The sequence below is a fragment of the Lolium rigidum genome, chromosome 1, assembly GCF_022539505.1.
Source record: "Lolium rigidum isolate FL_2022 chromosome 1, APGP_CSIRO_Lrig_0.1, whole genome shotgun sequence".
Lineage (NCBI taxonomy): Eukaryota > Viridiplantae > Streptophyta > Magnoliopsida > Poales > Poaceae > Lolium > Lolium rigidum.
In genome coordinates this window covers 23,142,103-23,160,820 of record NC_061508.1, presented here as the reverse complement: position 1 = coordinate 23,160,820, position 18,718 = coordinate 23,142,103, and the positions used below count along the sequence as shown (strand labels likewise).

The 18,718-nt window shown below is 47.6% G+C and overlaps 1 protein-coding gene across 1 annotated transcript; it reads left to right on the top strand.

Moving 5' to 3' along the window:
- Positions 1–12,364: 12,364 nt before the first annotated feature.
- LOC124685064 (starch synthase 1, chloroplastic/amyloplastic) lies at positions 12,365–18,718 on the top strand (the record flags this gene model as incomplete). The annotated part of the gene is given in 15 exon segments (XM_047219356.1): positions 12,365–12,665; positions 13,677–14,032; positions 14,907–14,984; positions 15,069–15,193; positions 15,804–15,885; positions 15,977–16,150; positions 16,249–16,330; positions 16,427–16,518; positions 16,633–16,695; positions 16,776–16,865; positions 17,617–17,741; positions 17,834–17,942; positions 18,028–18,080; positions 18,221–18,260; positions 18,576–18,718. Coding segments are annotated over 15 exon segments (1,898 nt in total), but the record flags the coding sequence as incomplete, so codon positions are not given.

Below are 18,718 nucleotides of genomic sequence, written 5' to 3'. Positions count from 1 at the left end.
TAATCCATTGTCTTCGAGTACCCGATCCATTCCACGAATCATGTTTCTTGCAGCTTGCAGATTGTGAGGTATTGGTTCTTGGACTAATAATCTTGGAATATTTGTTCAGTATTGTATCCTTAATCATGTAACGTCCTCACTGCAAATATTACAGATGATGAGCTCAAATATAAATAATGTCAGTCTCCTTCAGAGCATTTGTTCTAAATGTACAGGGGCTTTTCATTTTTGTAACACCGCAAAGTTAACAATATTGAAATGACATCGGTCATTTTCTTCTAGAATATATATGCATGTCCAACATTTGTGAATGAGTTAGGCCATGATTATTTGATTCTAAGTTTCTAACATGTATTTTTATATGACGGGTAGTTAAAATAGTCATGGACCTTTTTTTCTACGAGCATATAAAATTTTAACCATTTTTCATCAAATTATTCCGCAGCAACGCGCGGGGAATTATCTAGTTATACACAAGTCCAGGCCTATTTCATTAACCAATTTTAGTTTTAAAATCTTTTCCAAGCATGCAACAAATAGATTGGATGTGGTGAGTGAAAAACTTATTTAACCAAACATCCTTTATTAAAGGCAGGTACATTTAGAAATGTGTTGTGTGTGCTCATGAAATTATCTGATGTTGTGCAAAATGAACAGTATGGGTTTATCTTTAAACTGGATTACGAGAACTCATATGATAAGGTGGATAGAGAATTCCTGGTTCAAATGATGAAAAATAGGGGCTTTAGTCCAAAGTGGGTGTTTATTGTTAGAAGCTTATTACAAAATGTTTCCATGGGGGTTAGATTAAATGATGAAAATAGTAATTTTGTCCTAAGCAGCAGGGGGTTCGACAGGGTGACCCCATCCCTAAGTTATTGCCACTAGGCGGATTGCTGGATTAATGCGGACTATGAATAATTCTGGGATCACTAGTATGCAGCTGACACTCTTTTTTTGTTGGAGAATAATGTTAATTAATTATGCAATCAATTTTAAAATGGATACTGTGCTTTGAACAAATTTCTGGAACACGCATAAACTTCCGTAAATGTGACATGGGCCCCATCAATATTGGGGATGGAGATGCTCAGATTTTTGCAAAAACGTTGAGCTGCAAGCTGGGGAAGTTTCCTCTGCAATATTTAGGAGTTCCATTTCCATCATAAAGAAGACATAAAGTGTTGAAAAAAGCCTCTGGTTGGAGAGGAAAACTTCTCAATCATGCTGCCAAATTGGAGCTGGTTTGCCAAATTGAAGCTGGTTAGAAGTGTTTTAGCCAGCATTCCTTTATATCTCCTAAGTGTTATTAAATTCTCTAAATGGCTATTTTTCTGATTAACTCCCACGTGGCTCATTGCTTATGAGATGATTATGAGGGTCATCAAAAATACCATTTGGCTAATTAGGGCCTAGCACCTATATGAAGGAGTATGAGGGATTTGGCATTCCTGATTTAGCAGAAATGAATCTTTGCCTACTAACTACCTAGGTGAAAAGATAGAATTTGGATGAGAATAAAATCTGGAAACAAATTATAGAATATAAGTATAGGGTGAATAGCCCTAATATTTTTTCTTGCTCTGCCACTGGTGCTTCCCCATTTTGGAAAGGTGTGGTATGAGCTGCCAAAGCTACTAAAACGGGTTATTAGTGGAAACTGGGAAATGGTAGGGAAGTAAAATTCCAGGAGGACCTTTGGATTGGTACTTGTAGTTTAGCCATCCAGTCTTGGGATATTTATTACCTGGTGAATGAACATACTCAAACTTATGATGATCTCTCAAATGGAGAGAGTTTAAAAGTAATCTTTCGGAGATGTTTTGATCATAGGCTAATGCTCCAGTGGTACGATATTTTTCAAATTGCACATACCATTCATCTTATTGAGGAAAATAATGCCCTCATCTGGATGTGGATGCTAATGGGGTTTACAATGTTAAATATGTTGGAGATATGCCCGAGAGGCAATAATAAAGTGGTTGTTATTATATCTTAATGTTTATGATAGATGTTTATATCTCATGCTATAATTGCATTAACAGGAAACATTAATGCATGAGTGTTTTGCAAACAAACCGGAGTCCCTAGTAAGCCTCTCGTTTAACTGACTTGTTGATTAATTGATGATCAAGGTTTCCTGATCATGAACATTGGATGTTGTTAATAACAAGAATGATATGATGGACACACACCCATAGTAAGCGTAGCAATAATATCAAGTCGTTGAAGTTCATTTTGCTGTAGCTATCAAATGCATTGTAACCTAAATCCTTCGACCATGAGATCATGTTAATCACTAACACCGAAAGAATACTTTGATGATATTAAATACCACTTCATAACTGGGTGGTTACAAAGGTGGCATTGGGTACTCTGAAAGTGGGAGTTGAAGCTCATGGATCAAGAGTGGGATTTGTCCATCCAAATAACAAACAGATATTCTCTGGGGCCTCTCGGTGAAATGATATCTAATTAGCTTGCAAGCATGTGACGGGGTCACAAGAGATATCATATCACGGTACGACTAAAGAGCACTTATCAGGAACGAGATTGAACTAGGTATAGTGATACCGATTATCGAATCTCGGATAAGTAAAATATCGTGCGATAAAGGGAACCGGTAAAGAATGCACATGATTATCTCGATCACGAAGTCATCGTTGAATATGTAGGAGCCATTATGGATCTCCAGGTCCTGCTATTAGTTATTGGTCGGAGAGGTGTCTCGATCATGTCTGCATCATTCGTGAACCGTAGGGTGACACAGTTAAGGGTTGATATCGTTTAAGTAGATATGAAATATGGTATGGATCTTGAATGTTGTTGGGAGTATCGAATGGGATCCGGGACATCACGAGGATATTCGAAATGGTCCGGAGAATAAGATTCATACATAGGAAGTCATTTTCCGGGGTTCAGAAAAAGTTCGGTGCTTTGACCGAAGCTTCTAGAAGGTTCTAGAAAGACCAGAAGGGTCCGGAATATTATGGAAGGTTTCGGAAGTGTCCGGGATGACCCGGGCTGTCTAAGAAAGTCCAGAGGGTTCCATAATAGGTGTATCCATGTTTTCCTTTGGTTAAGGAGTTTTCTTCTAAGGCAAATTCGGATTTGGCAAAAGAGTCCTAATTCTAGTAGGTTTTGGCTGACAAAAACCTACCGGAACTATCCCAAATTTTGGGGGCAGGTCTTGGACGACCCAAGGGCCTTTTCCACCTATAAAAGGAGGGCAAGGGGAGCCCCAAGAGTTGCACAAGTCGCAGCCCAAGCCTCCTCTCCCCAAACCCTAGCCGCCCCTTCCTCCACCTCCCTCTTGCACGGCTACGGTGAAGCCTTGCATGATTTCTCCAACACCACCGCCACCATGCCGTCGTGCTGCCGGGGTTTCGATGAGGATCTACTACTTCCGCTGTATGCTGGAACGGGGAGAAGGACGTCGTCATCAACATCGTACGTGTGACCGAGTGCGGAGGTGCTGCCTGATTGCAACACCAGAGGGATCTTCTTCTCGCTCTTGAGAGCGGCAAGTGATCGACTACATCAACCATGAGTACAACCTCGTTAACGCTTAGTGATCTACAAGGGTATGTAGATCTGATCTCGTTGCTACCATCTAGTAGATTAGATCTTGGCTTTTCTCCTGGATTGGATCTTGGTTTATTCGTTCTCGCAGTAGGAATTTTTTTGTTTTCTATGCTACGAGCCCTACAAAATCCATGTATGATGTTATCAATTTTAGAGGAAGTTTACCTGTTGATGTGAATTCTGTATGGAGTGTGAAAGTTCCCCCACAAATACATTTCTTCTTATGGTTGATGATACACAACAAGATCCTCACTAGAGATAATTTGGTCAAAAGACAACGAGTAGATGACTTTACCTATGTCTTCTGCAATGAAATTGAAACTTGTCAACATATATTTTTTTCATTGTGTTGTTGCTTCCAATACGTGGTTGGTATCAAGAGGGTGTTGAGTATTAACTCCCCATCCTAAATTCTAGTTGATATTTCTGACTTATGGAATAACAGGAAGAAGAACCTATTGACTACATGGTTAATGCTGCTATTCTAAGAATTATTTGGCTAACTAGAAATGATATGGTGTTCAATCAAAAACTTTGGGTGGGTATGCATGTACTGTGGAGGAAGGTGTCTTACACCCTTGCTCAATGGAGTGTTCTGCTCAAAGCGGAAGAACAAAGAAGTTTGATGGAAATAATGAGCCAATTGGAGGCTTTTGCTCGGACTCCACCTCTACTATTGTGGTCGGAACCTGGTTGACCCCTGAGAGGAAAGCAAGAACTAAGCTGGAGGTGTGTGTCCTAAACCAGAATTGTGGTGCTGATGAGCCTCTAAAGATCACAACTGCGGACCTAGCGAGGACCTTGAAAGCAAATGCATTGATGATGGTTGGAGATGGTGATGGGTTTTGGGTCTTTCCTAGGTGTCGAGGTTTTGACCACGGCAGATGCTACGGGTAGCACATGAGAGGTGTAGAGCAAGGCGGCGTTGGAGATTCCGGGAACGAGATTGGCACACGATGTACCCAGGTTCGCGTCCCCTCGGTGGAGGATCGCTACGTCCTGCTATAAATCTACTATGATCATAGTGTCGCCAGCGTTAGGCGACTTGCTTGGTGGTAGCCGCCGGAGGCGGAGGGGGAGATTGTATCTAATCTGAGATTGCATGTATGATGAGATGCCCCTATGTGGGGTGCCCCTGGTGGCTTTATATAGGCAGCCACCTAGGGTTTACAGGTATAAGGCCTCTTGGGCTTGCTACGCTTCCTTCATGGGCCTGCATGGTCCAGTCGCTCCTAAGCTTCTGTCGCCAGGGCGCTTGGTCCAGTCGCCCGCCGACTGGAGCTGTCCTGGGCTGTCTTCAACTGGCGAGTGAGCTGGGTGATGGACCCCCTAGGGCGTATCCCCATCAGTAGTCCCCGAGCGCGTCGTGGATTCGGCGCGGGCTTGAGGCAAGGAGCGAAGAGGCTTGGCGATGGACTGTGGCGAATCGGCGATGGGCTCCTGAAATAGAGGAAATAACCGTGAAGCGAGAGGCGGTCGAAGTGAGCCAGTCGGTGTAGGACAGTCGGCGTGAACAAGTTGGTGTGAAGCAGCCATTGGGAGTCAGTCGGCGAGGAATTCGGTCGTGGTGAAGGAGTTGATGAAGCCGTCGGCTGCGGGGAGCTTGGCGAGTCAGCTGAGTAGGTCCGAGTCGGCTATGGGTGAATCCCTGGGCGAGACGAGTCCTCTCCGAGAGAGTATCGGAGCACCGCGAGCCAAAGTAGTAGCCCATAGGTTGTTGATGAAGAAGTCGTCGAGTTGCGAATATATCAGCATGGTGGTGACCTGGGCGTTGCTTCGGAGCAATGTCGCTGTTGAGCCCCAAGTGTAGATGTTATGCCGCCGCGAGTGGACGCAGACATGACCAAGCCGAGCGGTGATGGTGTTGATGTAGCAGTATTCCTCGGTAATCTATATGTATAGTTGTACCGTACGGAACACGCTGCCAGCAGCCGATGTTGCCGAGTCGCACATAGACGACACCATGTGTATTTAGCCGTAAATTGCCAACAGCAGATGTTCCAATGCAGAAGACTAGAAGAGCGGACGTAAACGACATTTTTAACTGTGGAAGCTGGCGGCACGGCATGAAGCATTAGTCTTCCTTGAATTTCATGCACGAACATGCCATCCAGTCTTGCTCCTCACGTGGAGGCGTACCAATTGCTTGAAGATGACTTGTTCCTTTTCTTTTGGTAAGTTCACGAAGCAGACAAGAAGCCATTAAGTGACCTTGAGATTTGATCTTGGAGAGCTGCTCACGTTGTTTCCCGTGACACCGGATTAACACGGCGCAACCATGGCAATCAGGCATCATTTCAAGCGCTGCGCCTCATCTATTTGTTGAGCCCGGTCTGTAGTACCATTGTTGGCTGCTCGATATACCGGGATGTAACTATCCAGGTATCTGGGCGGCCTTGGCGGAGGCAGCGACGAGCCGCGGCGACGAGGTCACCGCTGTTATTGTTTGATGTAGACGTGATGGATATAATAGGCTGCGACCAAGGGCAAGCGTCGATGTCGAACCCTCGGACGCAGCAGTCACAACTTGTTGGCGAGATATCATTGCGCCTGGATATGCGCTCAGTATATCTAGTGGATGCAGTCCCCGAGGCTCGAGGCGGCTTCGATGAAGGCGGCTTGAGTCTTCTTTTCCTTGATATCTCGGTGTGTCATCCAAGCGAAGTGAGTCCGCGAGTGCGGCGAGAGCGAATCTCGGAGAGCAGCGACTAGTGAATCCCCGAGCGTGGCGATGGCGAGCTGCGGAGGCCGATGATGATGAGCCCGGGAGACTGACGACTGGCGATGATGAGCCCGGGAGACTGACGACCGGCGAGTCCCCGACCGTGGCGATGACGAGCCCGGGAGATCGGCGTCCGGCGAGTCTCCGAGCGTGGCGATGACGAGCCCGGGAGACCGGTGATGACGAGTCCGGGAGACCGGCGACCGGCGAGTCCCCGAGCGTGGCGATGAAGAGGTCGGGCGATCGGCGAGTAGCGTTGTCCGTAGCGCGCCGAGTCCCTCGAGCATGGCGAGTGGCGAGCCGCGGAGGCTAGCGAGTGGCGAGCCGTGGAGGCCGGCGACCGGCGAGTCCCGGAGACAGTCGTCCGGCCAGTCCCCGAGCGTGGCGAAGGTGCAGGCGATGTTGATGGCAAGGATGGCGAGTAGGTCGCCACCGCTGGTGCCGTTTCTGCGGAAAGAAAATAAAACAATTGTTTTGTATGGGCCAGTTGTTAGGGCGTTGAATTTGTAAAAATGTAATGAGCAATGTCGCCGTGGCGACTAAGTAGTTTTATGCATGTCGCTGTGTTCCCCGGCCGCTTAGGCGATCCCGATGAAGGCTACCGCTTGACCGTTTTCCTTGCTGAGCTGGGCGTCCCCGGCCGTAGTACGTAGTCATATAGCGCGAGTAGCAGCCTCATGGGTGGCGTTTATTTGACGCTGTTTTTTATAGCGTGCCTCTCGTCGTGGCCCGTGGGGCCAGTCGCGTGGCGACTCCAAAGGGGTTCTTGATTTGGCGTGTTTTCCTTGGCGAGCCGCGGGTCCGTTTTGCGGGGTCCCTAGTCGAAGTACTTAGCCGTTCAAGTCACCTGCCTAAGGTAGAGGAGGGCGATTTGTTTGCCCGATGATTGCGGAGGCGAGTCGCATCTCGTGGCCCGGGAGGCCGGCCGCTTAGCGACCCCAAGGAGGGCTCCATACTCGGCATTTTTCCCGGACGCGTTGGGCCGCCGTGGCGACCTCGCTAGCGCAAGTACTTAGCTTTTCAGGTCGCTCCGTCCAAGGTAGAGAGGGACATGGGTGCCCGGAGGCGCAGCCGAGCCGGTCATCTTGGCCCGTAAGGCCGGCCGAGCGTGCGACTCCAATGGAGGTCCTTCCCCGGCGTCGTAGTGGTCGAGCCGGAGCTCGCACTACTTAGCCAATTCGGGCTTCTGCCAAAGGTTGATGACGGCAATTGAAATTTCATCCCGAAGGAAGAGGACACCCAGTGGTGAGGTGCGCAGCATGACGCAGAGCTCTCTTTGGCGACTCGGAGTTGGCGAGGTCGACGCGGCGGACATGGTCTACGCGGCGGACTGGGGCGCGCCGTGGCGCAGTGGACGCAGCGGACACGGGGTCGACGCTGTGGAAGGGGTCGCACGGAGCGAAGTCGGCGCGGCGGAGTCATGCTCAACGCGGCGGACTGAGGCGCGCTGTGGCGCAGCGGACACGGGGTCGACACGGCGGACGGAGTTGCGCGGCGTTTAGCCGGTGGCATGGCGAACGGCGTCGACGCGGTGGACATGGTCGACACGGCGGACGGAGTCGCGTTGTGCCGAGTGGCGAGCCCGGGCGACCAGCGACTGGCGTTGTCTGGAGCACGCCGAGTCCCCGAGCGTGGCGTATGGAGAGCTCGGGCGACCGGCGAGTGGCGCTATCAAGAGCGCGCCGAGTCCCCGAGCGTGGCGGATGGCGAGCTCGGGCGACCGGCGAGTGGCGCTGTCAAGAGCGCGCCGAGTCCCCGAGCGTGGCGGATGGCGAGTTCGGGCGACCGGCGAGCGGCGTTGTCAAGAGCGCGCCGAGTCCCCGAGCGTGGCGAGCTCGGGCGACCGACGAGTGGCGAGCTCGGGCGACCGGCGAGTGGCGCTGTCTGGAGCGCGCCGAGTCCCCGAGCGTGGCGGATGGAGAGCTCGGGCGACCGTCGAGTGGCGCTGTCAAGAGCGCGCCGAGTCCCCGAGCGTGGCGGATGGCGAGCTCGGGCGACCGGCGAGCGGCGCTGTCAAGAGCGCGCCGAGTCCCCGAGCGTGGCGAGCGGCGAGAAAGACGCCATGCCATTTGCTGAGAAGGAGAAGCAAGTACAACTGCAATAAGGTGTATTTATGAAATATAATAAACACTTGTAAAGACATGCGACTTGTAGATAAAACGTGCATTGTTAAATGGATCAGTTTGCGGTATGAATGGTTTATGCGTATCTTTTCATGAGTAGGCAGACCTCCAGCATCAAACGCTTGCCGGGTAACAGGGACGCGATGCCAGCCGTTGAACCCGGAGACAAGGTTGACCTTCTGGTACCCAGCCTCACTACTTCGACAGACGCAAATAAACAGCAGACAAAACCGAAACCGATCCCAATTATGGTTATGTAGTCCTTTAGAGGATTGTATGCGACTGCGTGGTCGGTTTTGAAGATTGATCCAAGAGGCGGATTTGTTTTGAACTTATAGCATGTACGAATATAAATAAATATAAATAAACTTAGCTTGCTAATGCGGACGGCCGAGCGCGGCGGGCGAGTCGTCGAACGTGGCGAGCGGCGAGTCGCCGAGCATTGCGATTCCGCAAAGATCGAGTCGCCCAACGTGATGAGCCGGCGGCGATAAGTCCGCGGACGGCGAGTCCCCGTTGAGCGAATCCGCGCTGAGCGAGCCCGCGAGAGACGAGTCCGCGCCGCCGAGTCCACGTTGAACGGAGTCCACGCTGGGTGACTCCCCCGGACGAGGCGAGTCTGTCTACCATGACGCGTTCGCACGGCGAGACCCCACAGCTAGGTTGCAGAAGACGCGCGTATCACGGTTGAGTGCCGTGAATGCATGTATCGAATAACAGGCAATGAATTAGTATCAAATAAAATAATAGATTGGCAGAGTAGTCAATGCATAAGAGAGATTGTAGTAGTTTGAGCTTTTCCACGGAAGAGATAAGATCACGTGGAGTAGTCAGTCTGTAGCTACTCGATTTTCTTCTCTTTCTTCTTTTCTCCAGCGTACATGCATGTCACACAATGTAAAGAATCAGAGCTAGGTTAAGCAAATCAGTTGTCATGGCAATTAAAGCGAGAGAAGGAGGTAGGAGCGGGTATATAAAATATTCCAATCGACTTAGATCCCGCGGCGGCGCTGCTTGATGAAGATTTGGGTCGCCCCAAAACAGCAATCTTCCAGAACGCGCGCATCACGGCAGGCAGCAGATCAAGCCGCGCGTGCACGCGCTGGGAGCGCCGCTGATCGCCACGGAAAGCGCTGCCGAGTCTGCGCTCGTTCGGCGAGAGGTAGATGCAATTTGGCTGCCGTTTGTTGACCTGATTTGGCCGGTGAAGATGATGATGAGTCTCGCCCGGCAATATTAAGCTGCACGTGTTGAGAGTCGCCTGGAATTTCCGGCCATCTACTCGGGCAGAATTGATTGCGACATGCATAGCAAATAAACAAACATACGTACTGTATGAATCAATAAGAGAGAAGAATCGGTAGATTAATAAACAGAATAGAAGAAACCAATCAGCCTTTGGCTGCTTTCATGCAGATGTCCCGATCTTTTCTCGGAGGCGCGCGGGAGTGCGTATTGAGACGCGGCGCCGAGGTCCAGCATAGAAAGAGCCGATCTCATCCAAGAGAATGGCGACTGGATTTGGGCGATTCGGCCAATCCTGGACTGGCCGCCGCCAGCAGGCGATCTCCTTGATCACACGCAGATGTTGATGAAGAATTGAGGGATCCCGCCCGGATCACCACTCCAAGCGCCGCATGCCCCACGGTGGGCGCCACTCGCCGAGGTTTTGACCACGGCAGATGCTACGGGTAGCACATGAGAGGTGTAGAGCAAGGCGGCGTTGGAGATTCCGGGAACGAGATTGGCACACGATGTACCCGTGTTCGCGTCCCCTCGGTGGAGGATCGCTACGTCCTGCTATAAATCTACTATGATCATAGTGTCGCCAGCGTTAGGCGACTTGCTTGGTGGTAGCCGCCGGAGGCGGAGGGGGAGATTGTATCTAATCTGAGATTGCATGTATGATGAGATGCCCCTATGTGGGGTGCCCCTGGTGGCTTTATATAGGCAGCCACCTAGGGTTTACGGTATAAGGCCTCTTGGGCTTGCTACGCTTCCTTCATGGGCATGCATGGTCCAGTCGCTCCTAAGCTTCTGTCGCCAGGGCGCTTGGTCCAGTCGCCCGCCGACTGGAGCTGTCCTGGGCTGTCTTCAACTGGCGAGTGAGCTGGGTGATGGACCCCCTAGGGCGTATCCCCATCACTAGGCATTGAGAATTTTTTGACATTCCTCGATTAGTGAGCTGGGTTTTAGCACTAGTGATATGTTTAGATGTGTTTCCCCTGGTGTTCTATGTTTTGGAAAAACTCATGTGTAGTAATGTGTAGAGGTTGGAGGAAAAGTACCGAAAAGATGAATGCCTTGTAAAACTCTATTGATCTGGTTTCAGAAATGGAACCAGGGCTATGCCATTTCTTCTAAAAAATGGATAAGATATAAAAAGAGGATCATGCATACTATCTGAGTTGTACTCATGTTTTCATTGTGCAGGGTTTGTAGGAACTGAAAGTCCTCTTTTGCCTTCCTACGTAAATATGTAATAGGTAGTATTTGTGTCCACTAATCTGACATTCCACGCACCATCTCGTTTCCAACCAGCATGTGGGCCTTGTAATCATGTCACACTACCCAGTTTGGTTGTCTTGTGTCCTTTGATTTATGTGAACTGAAACCACTGATATCAATTGTAGCATACCATCCATTGGCATCAATGTTTGTTTTGCTCCGCGAACCTTGTGCTTCATCAGCAGGTTTTCCAGTATGCACACACACTCGAAAACCAAGTTCCGAACTGTATCCTTTGGAGCACCGCATGCTCGACTATTTGGTGTTTCCAACACGTATGCCAAAACCAGTTTTGAAGAAATAACCGTTGTAGACTTGTTTGTCTAGCTGAAGATCATTGAATACCAACATACCATACCAAAAAAGGCACACCAAGCTGCGAAGAGATTTCATCTCCGGCTTCTTCATCGGCATTTGAGGGATTCTCCGGCGCTCGCGGAATCGGAGGCATGTCGCCGGTGTGGACCAGGATTTGAAGCATGGCTCGAAGCAACAATGGGGGGGGGGTCTCAGGTGGTGAGGATGGCCAGTGGTGGAGTTGGTAGGATGGATCTGCGAATGTGCGCAGTCCCTTGTGTCGTCGCCTGATGCATGGTGCGCCGTTGCATTACGCATCCCCACCTTCGTCGCCCTCCCCTCCGCGTGAGAGTGAGAAGCTTGCATCTATTTTATTTTTTGTTCCGTGCTGCCGCGATCAAATTGTCCGTTTAGGTCAATGCAACAAAGAAGGGTTGGAAGGGGGTTTGAAGGTGGATCCTAGAGCCAGAAGAGGTGGCCGATCGGACAACGAAGGACACGTGTCTCGGGGCCGCTCAGCGCGGCCCCAATAAAAACCAAATTATACTTTTGACAATTTTGGACGGCCCAGCTTGGCTCGGGGACAGCACCGTGCATGTCGGCCACGCCACGTCAGTAACTCCAAACAAACAAAAAAGAACCAGATGCACATTATTTGTTCATAAAAACATGGAGCATGCATTCTTTGGGGGCCACGCAAAAAAGAAAAAACATCACGGCCGGCGCATGAGCGAGCAGTGACCAGTGAGAGGGTGACAGCGAAGGCGGCGCCACCCCTAGATACGCCATGGACCGCACACAGCCACTGGAAACCGCTGCGATTTCGTCCGTCCGTCACCCCCACTCCACTCCACTCCACATCACACGGGTGAGGCGCGGGTCACTCACTCCGTTCGTTCCTTCCTTCCTGCGCGCAGCCTGGCACCGGCGAGGCGAGCCAGCAGCAGAATCGCAAACCCCGATCCGCTTTTGCTGCCCGCCTAGTTAAACCCCGCCCCGGGAACCGCGCACCGCCGCACCACCGCCCACCGCCCACCGCACGAGGAGAGCACAGACCCAGTCCTTCCCGGCACCGAGCTGGGCGATCCACTCCACCGGCCGCGTCTCCGTCTCCGTCTGCCCCTCCTACTCGCGGGCCACACCCATGGCGACGCCGGGCGTCGGCGCCGCGTGCCTCGCGCCCTCCGCCGCGGCGGCCCCGCGCCGCCGCGCCGATCCGGCCAGGGCCAGGGCCTGCCACGCCCGCCCGCGCCTCCTCCAGCTCGTCCGCAGGCGCTGCGTCGCCGAGCTCAGCAGGGAGGGCCCCGCGTCGCGCCCCCTGCATTCCCCGGCCCAGCAGCTGGCTCCACCGCTCGTGCCCGGCCTCCTCGCGCCGCCGACCGTGCCGGACGCCGGCGTCGGGGACCTCGAACCCGACCTCCAGCTCGAAGGTACGCACGCGGTTCATCCTCAGATCACGCAATTTCGTGCGCCCAAACCCGTGCGCAGTTTCCGTCAATTTTATTCCGGAAGAATATTCTATAGGATCAACTCGGGTTGAGTCGGGCACCGCCGCTAGTCATTTTCATCAACCGTACAGTTTCACCAGCACCGTAGAAATCGTGAGCGATGCCGGCACAGCGATAGATTTATTTTCCCAGGACATTTTATCGGATCGGGAGATGATTGGGGTGGCGTGTCGACGTGAAAGCGGCGCACCGCCCAGGTTTCGGGGCTAGTGCACATGGTTGGGCCCGAGCAGACATAGTATCACTGAGATTATCCTAATTTACTAGTACTACTAGTAGTGGAGTAGGAAGAAGAGTCAAGATACTAGGCCAGGTGCACAGAGATCAGATGTTGGAAATGGGTTTAAATTGACGACTTTGTCTTTTCTCGTGGTACTACGATTCATTGCTTCCTGCAATGCGAGATCTTAACTGGATTCTCATGCTTAATAGCCATCCCAACACTAACTTATCAGCACTAAACTGATTTTACTGGAAATGAAATGAGCACCGTTTCGTTATGCCCGAGAATGTACTGCTTCTGTTTTATTATTACAGGAACTAGAATGAGCCTTCACCCTTGAGTAGTCTCGGAATCCTTGTTTCCAGTCTCTTCTCCATGGGAGGCCCATATGCACCTAGTCAGTCACATGGCCATCTGGGAAGTTGGGACCATAGGTGCTTTGCTCGATCACTAGACAAGCTCACCCTCTGTTGGATTCTTTGATTGCCTGCTGCTTACTCTTTATTTTTTAAATTATTAGATTTGTCATCTAGCTGAGAACAGAATGTAGGTTGTACCGATTTTATTATTGCTAAACTGTTGTTTAACAAACTAGAATTAGAATGTTTGAAGAGTACGATCATCTGCTACTTAATCATGCTCTGCTAATACCTGTGCTCTCACTCTGGTCTTCAACAATATCTTACATATATGTTCCACTTTGCAAGCAGGGATCGACGAGGATTCCGTCGACAGAACAGTTGTTGTTGTAAGTGAGCAGGATTCTGAGATCATGGATGCAAAGGAGCAAACCCCAGCTAAAGTTACACGCAGCATCGTGTTCGTAACTGGGGAAGCTGCTCCTTATGCAAAGTCAGGGGGGCTAGGAGATGTTTGTGGTTCACTGCCAATCGCTCTTGCTGCTCGTGGTCACCGTGTCATGGTTGTAATGCCAAGATACCTAAATGGCTCCTCTGATAAAAATTACGCAAAGGCGTTTTACACTGGGAAGCACATTAAGATTCCATGCTTTGGCGGATCACATGAAGTTACATTTTTCCATGAGTATAGAGACTCCGTTGATTGGGTGGGTATACAATCATCTTACTGTATTATTTTCTGTTCAACTGTAACTACTGTCTAGCCTTGTTTACACTTCCTTTTGGCCCACAAAGACATATATGTTTTCCATTCCTGTTATTTGCCTCGTACTCCTGTGCATGACGGTCAACACATCCATGAAAAATATAACATGCTTTTGTGCCCAGTATTTGTGGTGTCAGTACTTTTAACTCCTGGAGACTAATACATAGAATTTGAAAAAAATAAACTACAGTTAATTTATTTTATCTTAAGTTCGCTGACCCCACAGCTTGCAGATAGGATTTTAAGCGCTAATATTATTCTCTCAATCGCACTTAGAGTATGCAATTATCTTGACATTAGTCGTGCCACTTCTGTGCCTTCACTGCACCATTATTGTTTAAATTGGTTTGAAAGGAAGACAGTTTGGTCCCTTAACAAGAGGTATAGGATTTGAGGAAATATATGAAATTAAGCTTTTTTGGGGACAAAGCAGGGGCTCTGCCGTTCATATGGGTAGAAAGCAACCAAGCTATTTACAAAGAACTAACAAGGGCAAAAGGACTAAAAAGACATGCCAAGGTGGCGGCACAAAAGGCGAGGGGGCTTGTGAATGATGGCACCGCCAATTATTGTCGTTGTATTACCAAATGAAGATTACACTAGATGCTACGGGTTAAGGAACAAGGATCTGTATAAGACATTACGGCACTTTCAGACAGTAGTTTTTGCTAGACGTATCATCTGGGGATAATTTTGTCCAGTAATACTTTTTTTTGTTCTATACAAGAGTGCCGTCTGTAACCCGTGATTGCCTAATGTTTTTCTTTTATTTTAGCTTCTTTTTTGTTTTCATGGCAATTGTCGCATTTGTTCAGGTGTTTGTTGATCATCCATCATATCATAGACCAGGAAGTTTGTATGGAGATAATTTTGGTGCTTTCGGTGATAATCAGGTAATACACTGCTACGCTGAGCTCACAATTTGATCAAGTCGGAAGTTGTATCATATAAATTGACTGGCTGCTCTATACATGCAGTTCAGATACACACTCCTTTGCTATGCTGCATGTGAGGCCCCACTCATCCTTGAATTGGGAGGATATATCTATGGACAGAGTTGCATGTTTGTTGTGAACGATTGGCATGCCAGCCTTGTGCCAGTGTATGTTTATATGCTACTTCTTTCTCTACATTTCTTTTATGATTTTCCCATTTTCGTTCTTATGCTTATGAAGTCTAAATTAGTGAATTAAACATTTCTAAGGATTTCATCAACCAATCATTTTTGGATTTAATCAACAATTTATTGTGGCAAAGATGATGTGCTCTGAAATTTTACAAGTTCAGCTTTGTACTTCACTTGTTAGTAGCTAATCTGAAAATTCCCTTCCAATGTTTTGATGGTTTTAGCACCATATATTTCTGTTATATACCTATAAAAGTAGCGTTGAAGGCTCAACCAAGATCATGATGAATGTGTTTGTAGGAATTAGGACAATGTGAGGGTTCATGGTTTCAGTGCATTTTGTTCCACTATACGAGTCTTGAAAATGGTTTAGGATGTTTAGATGCTACCTCTTCCTATTCACAATGCTCAGGGTATTAATTGTAGCTGCTTTACGTCATTTAGCTGCCTTATCTTGCCCCAGTGTCACTCTTAGATATTTTCTGCTTTTGTGTTGTGCCGCTTGCCATTTTATGTTTCCTGTTTTCGCTTCAGTGCTGGCTGTTAAATTGTTCTTTATTATGACTTCACTATTTTTTTTATTCAGCCTTCTTGCTGCAAAATATAGACCGTATGGTGTTTACAGAGATTCCCGCAGCACGCTTGTCATACATAATTTAGCACATCAGGTTTGGGTCTATCACTTTTCATTATCTGTACAAGGTTTTGTAAGTCAGTTAACTCTTATGATCAAACCATATGTTCTTTCAATGTCATTAGGGTGTGGAGCCTGCAAGTACATATCCTGATCTTGGGTTGCCACCTGAATGGTATGGAGCTTTAGAATGGGTATTTCCAGAATGGGCAAGGAGGCATGCCCTTGACAAGGGTGAGGCGGTAAACTTTTTGAAAGGTGCAGTTGTGACAGCAGATCGAATTGTGACTGTCAGTCAGGTGAACTGCTTATACTTTCCATTTTTTGCGAGATGTTCTTCAATTCCAGCGCTCTGTCTTTCAGCCAGTTAAGAAACCATTTAATGTTTAATTTGCAGGGTTATTCATGGGAGGTCACTACTGCTGAAGGTGGACAAGGCCTCAATGAGCTCTTAAGTTCCCGGAAAAGTGTATTGAATGGTACCTATATTTGGGTCAACTCATTTTCTTCATAATCTTCTTTGAACAGATGGATGGATTGCTAGAATAATTTCAGTTTGATCTCTTTGTATACAGGAATTGTCAATGGAATTGACATTAATGACTGGAATCCCACCACAGACAAGTGCCTCCCTTATCATTATACTGTTGATGATCTCTCTGGAAAGGTATGTGGATAGTTCTCTACAGCATGTATATGTGGTCTAGTTTTTCTTCGTAGCTTCCATGATTTTCTCACTGACTAACCATAAACCCTTTGTGGCTTGGCATACTTGTGATAGGACAAATGTAAAGCTGAATTGCAGAAGGAGCTGGGTTTGCCTGTAAGGGCTGATGTTCCTCTGGTTAGATACCAATGCCTAAGATCCCCAAAAATACTCTCTCAAACATTTTTTGCGCATTATCTCATTAGCTTGATTCACAGATTGGCTTTATTGGAAGATTGGACTACCAGAAAGGCATTGATCTCATTAAAATGGCCATTCCAGATCTCATGAGGGAAGACGTCCAGTTCGTAAGTCCTGATTCATTTGGTTGAGCCTATAGCGTGAACAAAGAGTTTCGTATATGGTACTATGGTAGTATAATACAAGGCATATCAATATAGGTTGGTAGCTTGACTAATCATTACAAATATGAGATCAGTGTTTGATTTCAGTGAATATTTTAATGCTACTCCCTCCGTTCCAACGAATAAGTCTTATATTTTTTTGAAAAGTCAAGCCAAGTAAAGTTCGACCGAACTTTCAGAAAATCTATCGACAAATATGATAGTATGTAAATATCATATGAAAATATATTTCATGATATATCTAATGATATTGACTTTATATTTTGCATGTTAATAATTTTTTGTAAAAACCTAGTCAAACTTTACATGGTTTGACTTTTCAATATAGGCCTTATTCATTGGAACAGAGGTAGTATTCGGTAAAACACGACTTCAAGTTGTAAAACAGCGATGGAAGCGGTAAATTTATCTGTAGTACTGAACATGCACTGCCAGTATAGCTGGAGTATAGCTGGACTACCTGCTTGGCCATCTGATGTGCCCACAACAGACATACAAATACAAGCAATTGGCTTAGTGAACTGCGGCCATTCAGCTGTTGTTCTAATATCTGTTTTTTTGAGATATTGTTCTAATATCTGTTATTTCAACATTCAGCTAAAGACTAAGAATAGCTGGACACAAGGTGGTTTTAGCAGTTTATAGCCAACTACTAGAACCAGTCGATCAGTTATATCTTTTCTTATTTTTACAGGTCATGCTTGGATCTGGGGATCCAGCTTTCGAAGGCTGGATGAGATCCACCGAGTCAAGCTACAAGGACAAATTCCGTGGATGGGTTGGATTTAGTGTTCCAGTTTCCCACAGAATAACTGCAGGGTATGCAATGCACTGATTGATAAAATTTTCTGCCGACGTATAGAATATTGTACTACTATATTTAGGATGCTGATGTCTCTCCTTTTGTACAGTTGCGATATCCTGTTAATGCCGTCCAGATTCGAACCTTGCGGTCTCAATCAGCTATATGCGATGCAATATGGTACAGTTCCTGTCGTTCATGGAACTGGGGGCCTCCGAGTAAGACAACTGTTCTTTAAAGTAAAAATGTGTACTTATCTTGGCTCCCATGCAAAATGTTCTCATTGTTTTGGGTATTCAACAGGATACTGTCGAGACGTTTAACCCTTTTGGTGAAACAGGAGAGGAGGGTACAGGGTGAGTGCCGCTCAATTTTGGCTTACTTCCAGTGCTTCTTTTTTTCTGGAATAAGTTTAATGGTTATGCTATTTTTGGTACGTTGCTCCCTAAATCTCTGAAGTAGTGATGATTAAGTGTTACTGCACTATATTTTGCAGGTGGGCATTCTCACCATTAACAGTGGAAAAAATGTTGTGGGTAAGTGTCTGTTAATTTTTTTTCCGGTTATAGGATGGATCCTGGTACATGCCTTATATTAGTGCCTCTTGCAATTAACCTGGCAACGATGAACTCACTTTGTCAACCTGCAATTGTCGAGTCCATTTCACCTAGTCGTGTTGGTTCAGTTCTGCTAATTCTCCTACAATTAATTTATATCATGCTTTGATTCTCCAATGTGGGCCAGACTGACGTTTTGGTTTCTATGATTTGTGTAACCAGCCAATGTTAGTTAATCCGTTATACAGCCATATGCTTTATTGTTTTAACGCTTTGATACCTACTATCGTGCAGGCATTGCGAACTGCAATGTCAACATACAGGGAGCACAGGCCCTCTTGGGAGGGGCTGATGAAGCGTGGCATGTCGAAAGACCATACATGGGACCATGCCGCCGAACAGTACGAGCAGATCTTTGAGTGGGCCTTCGTGGATCA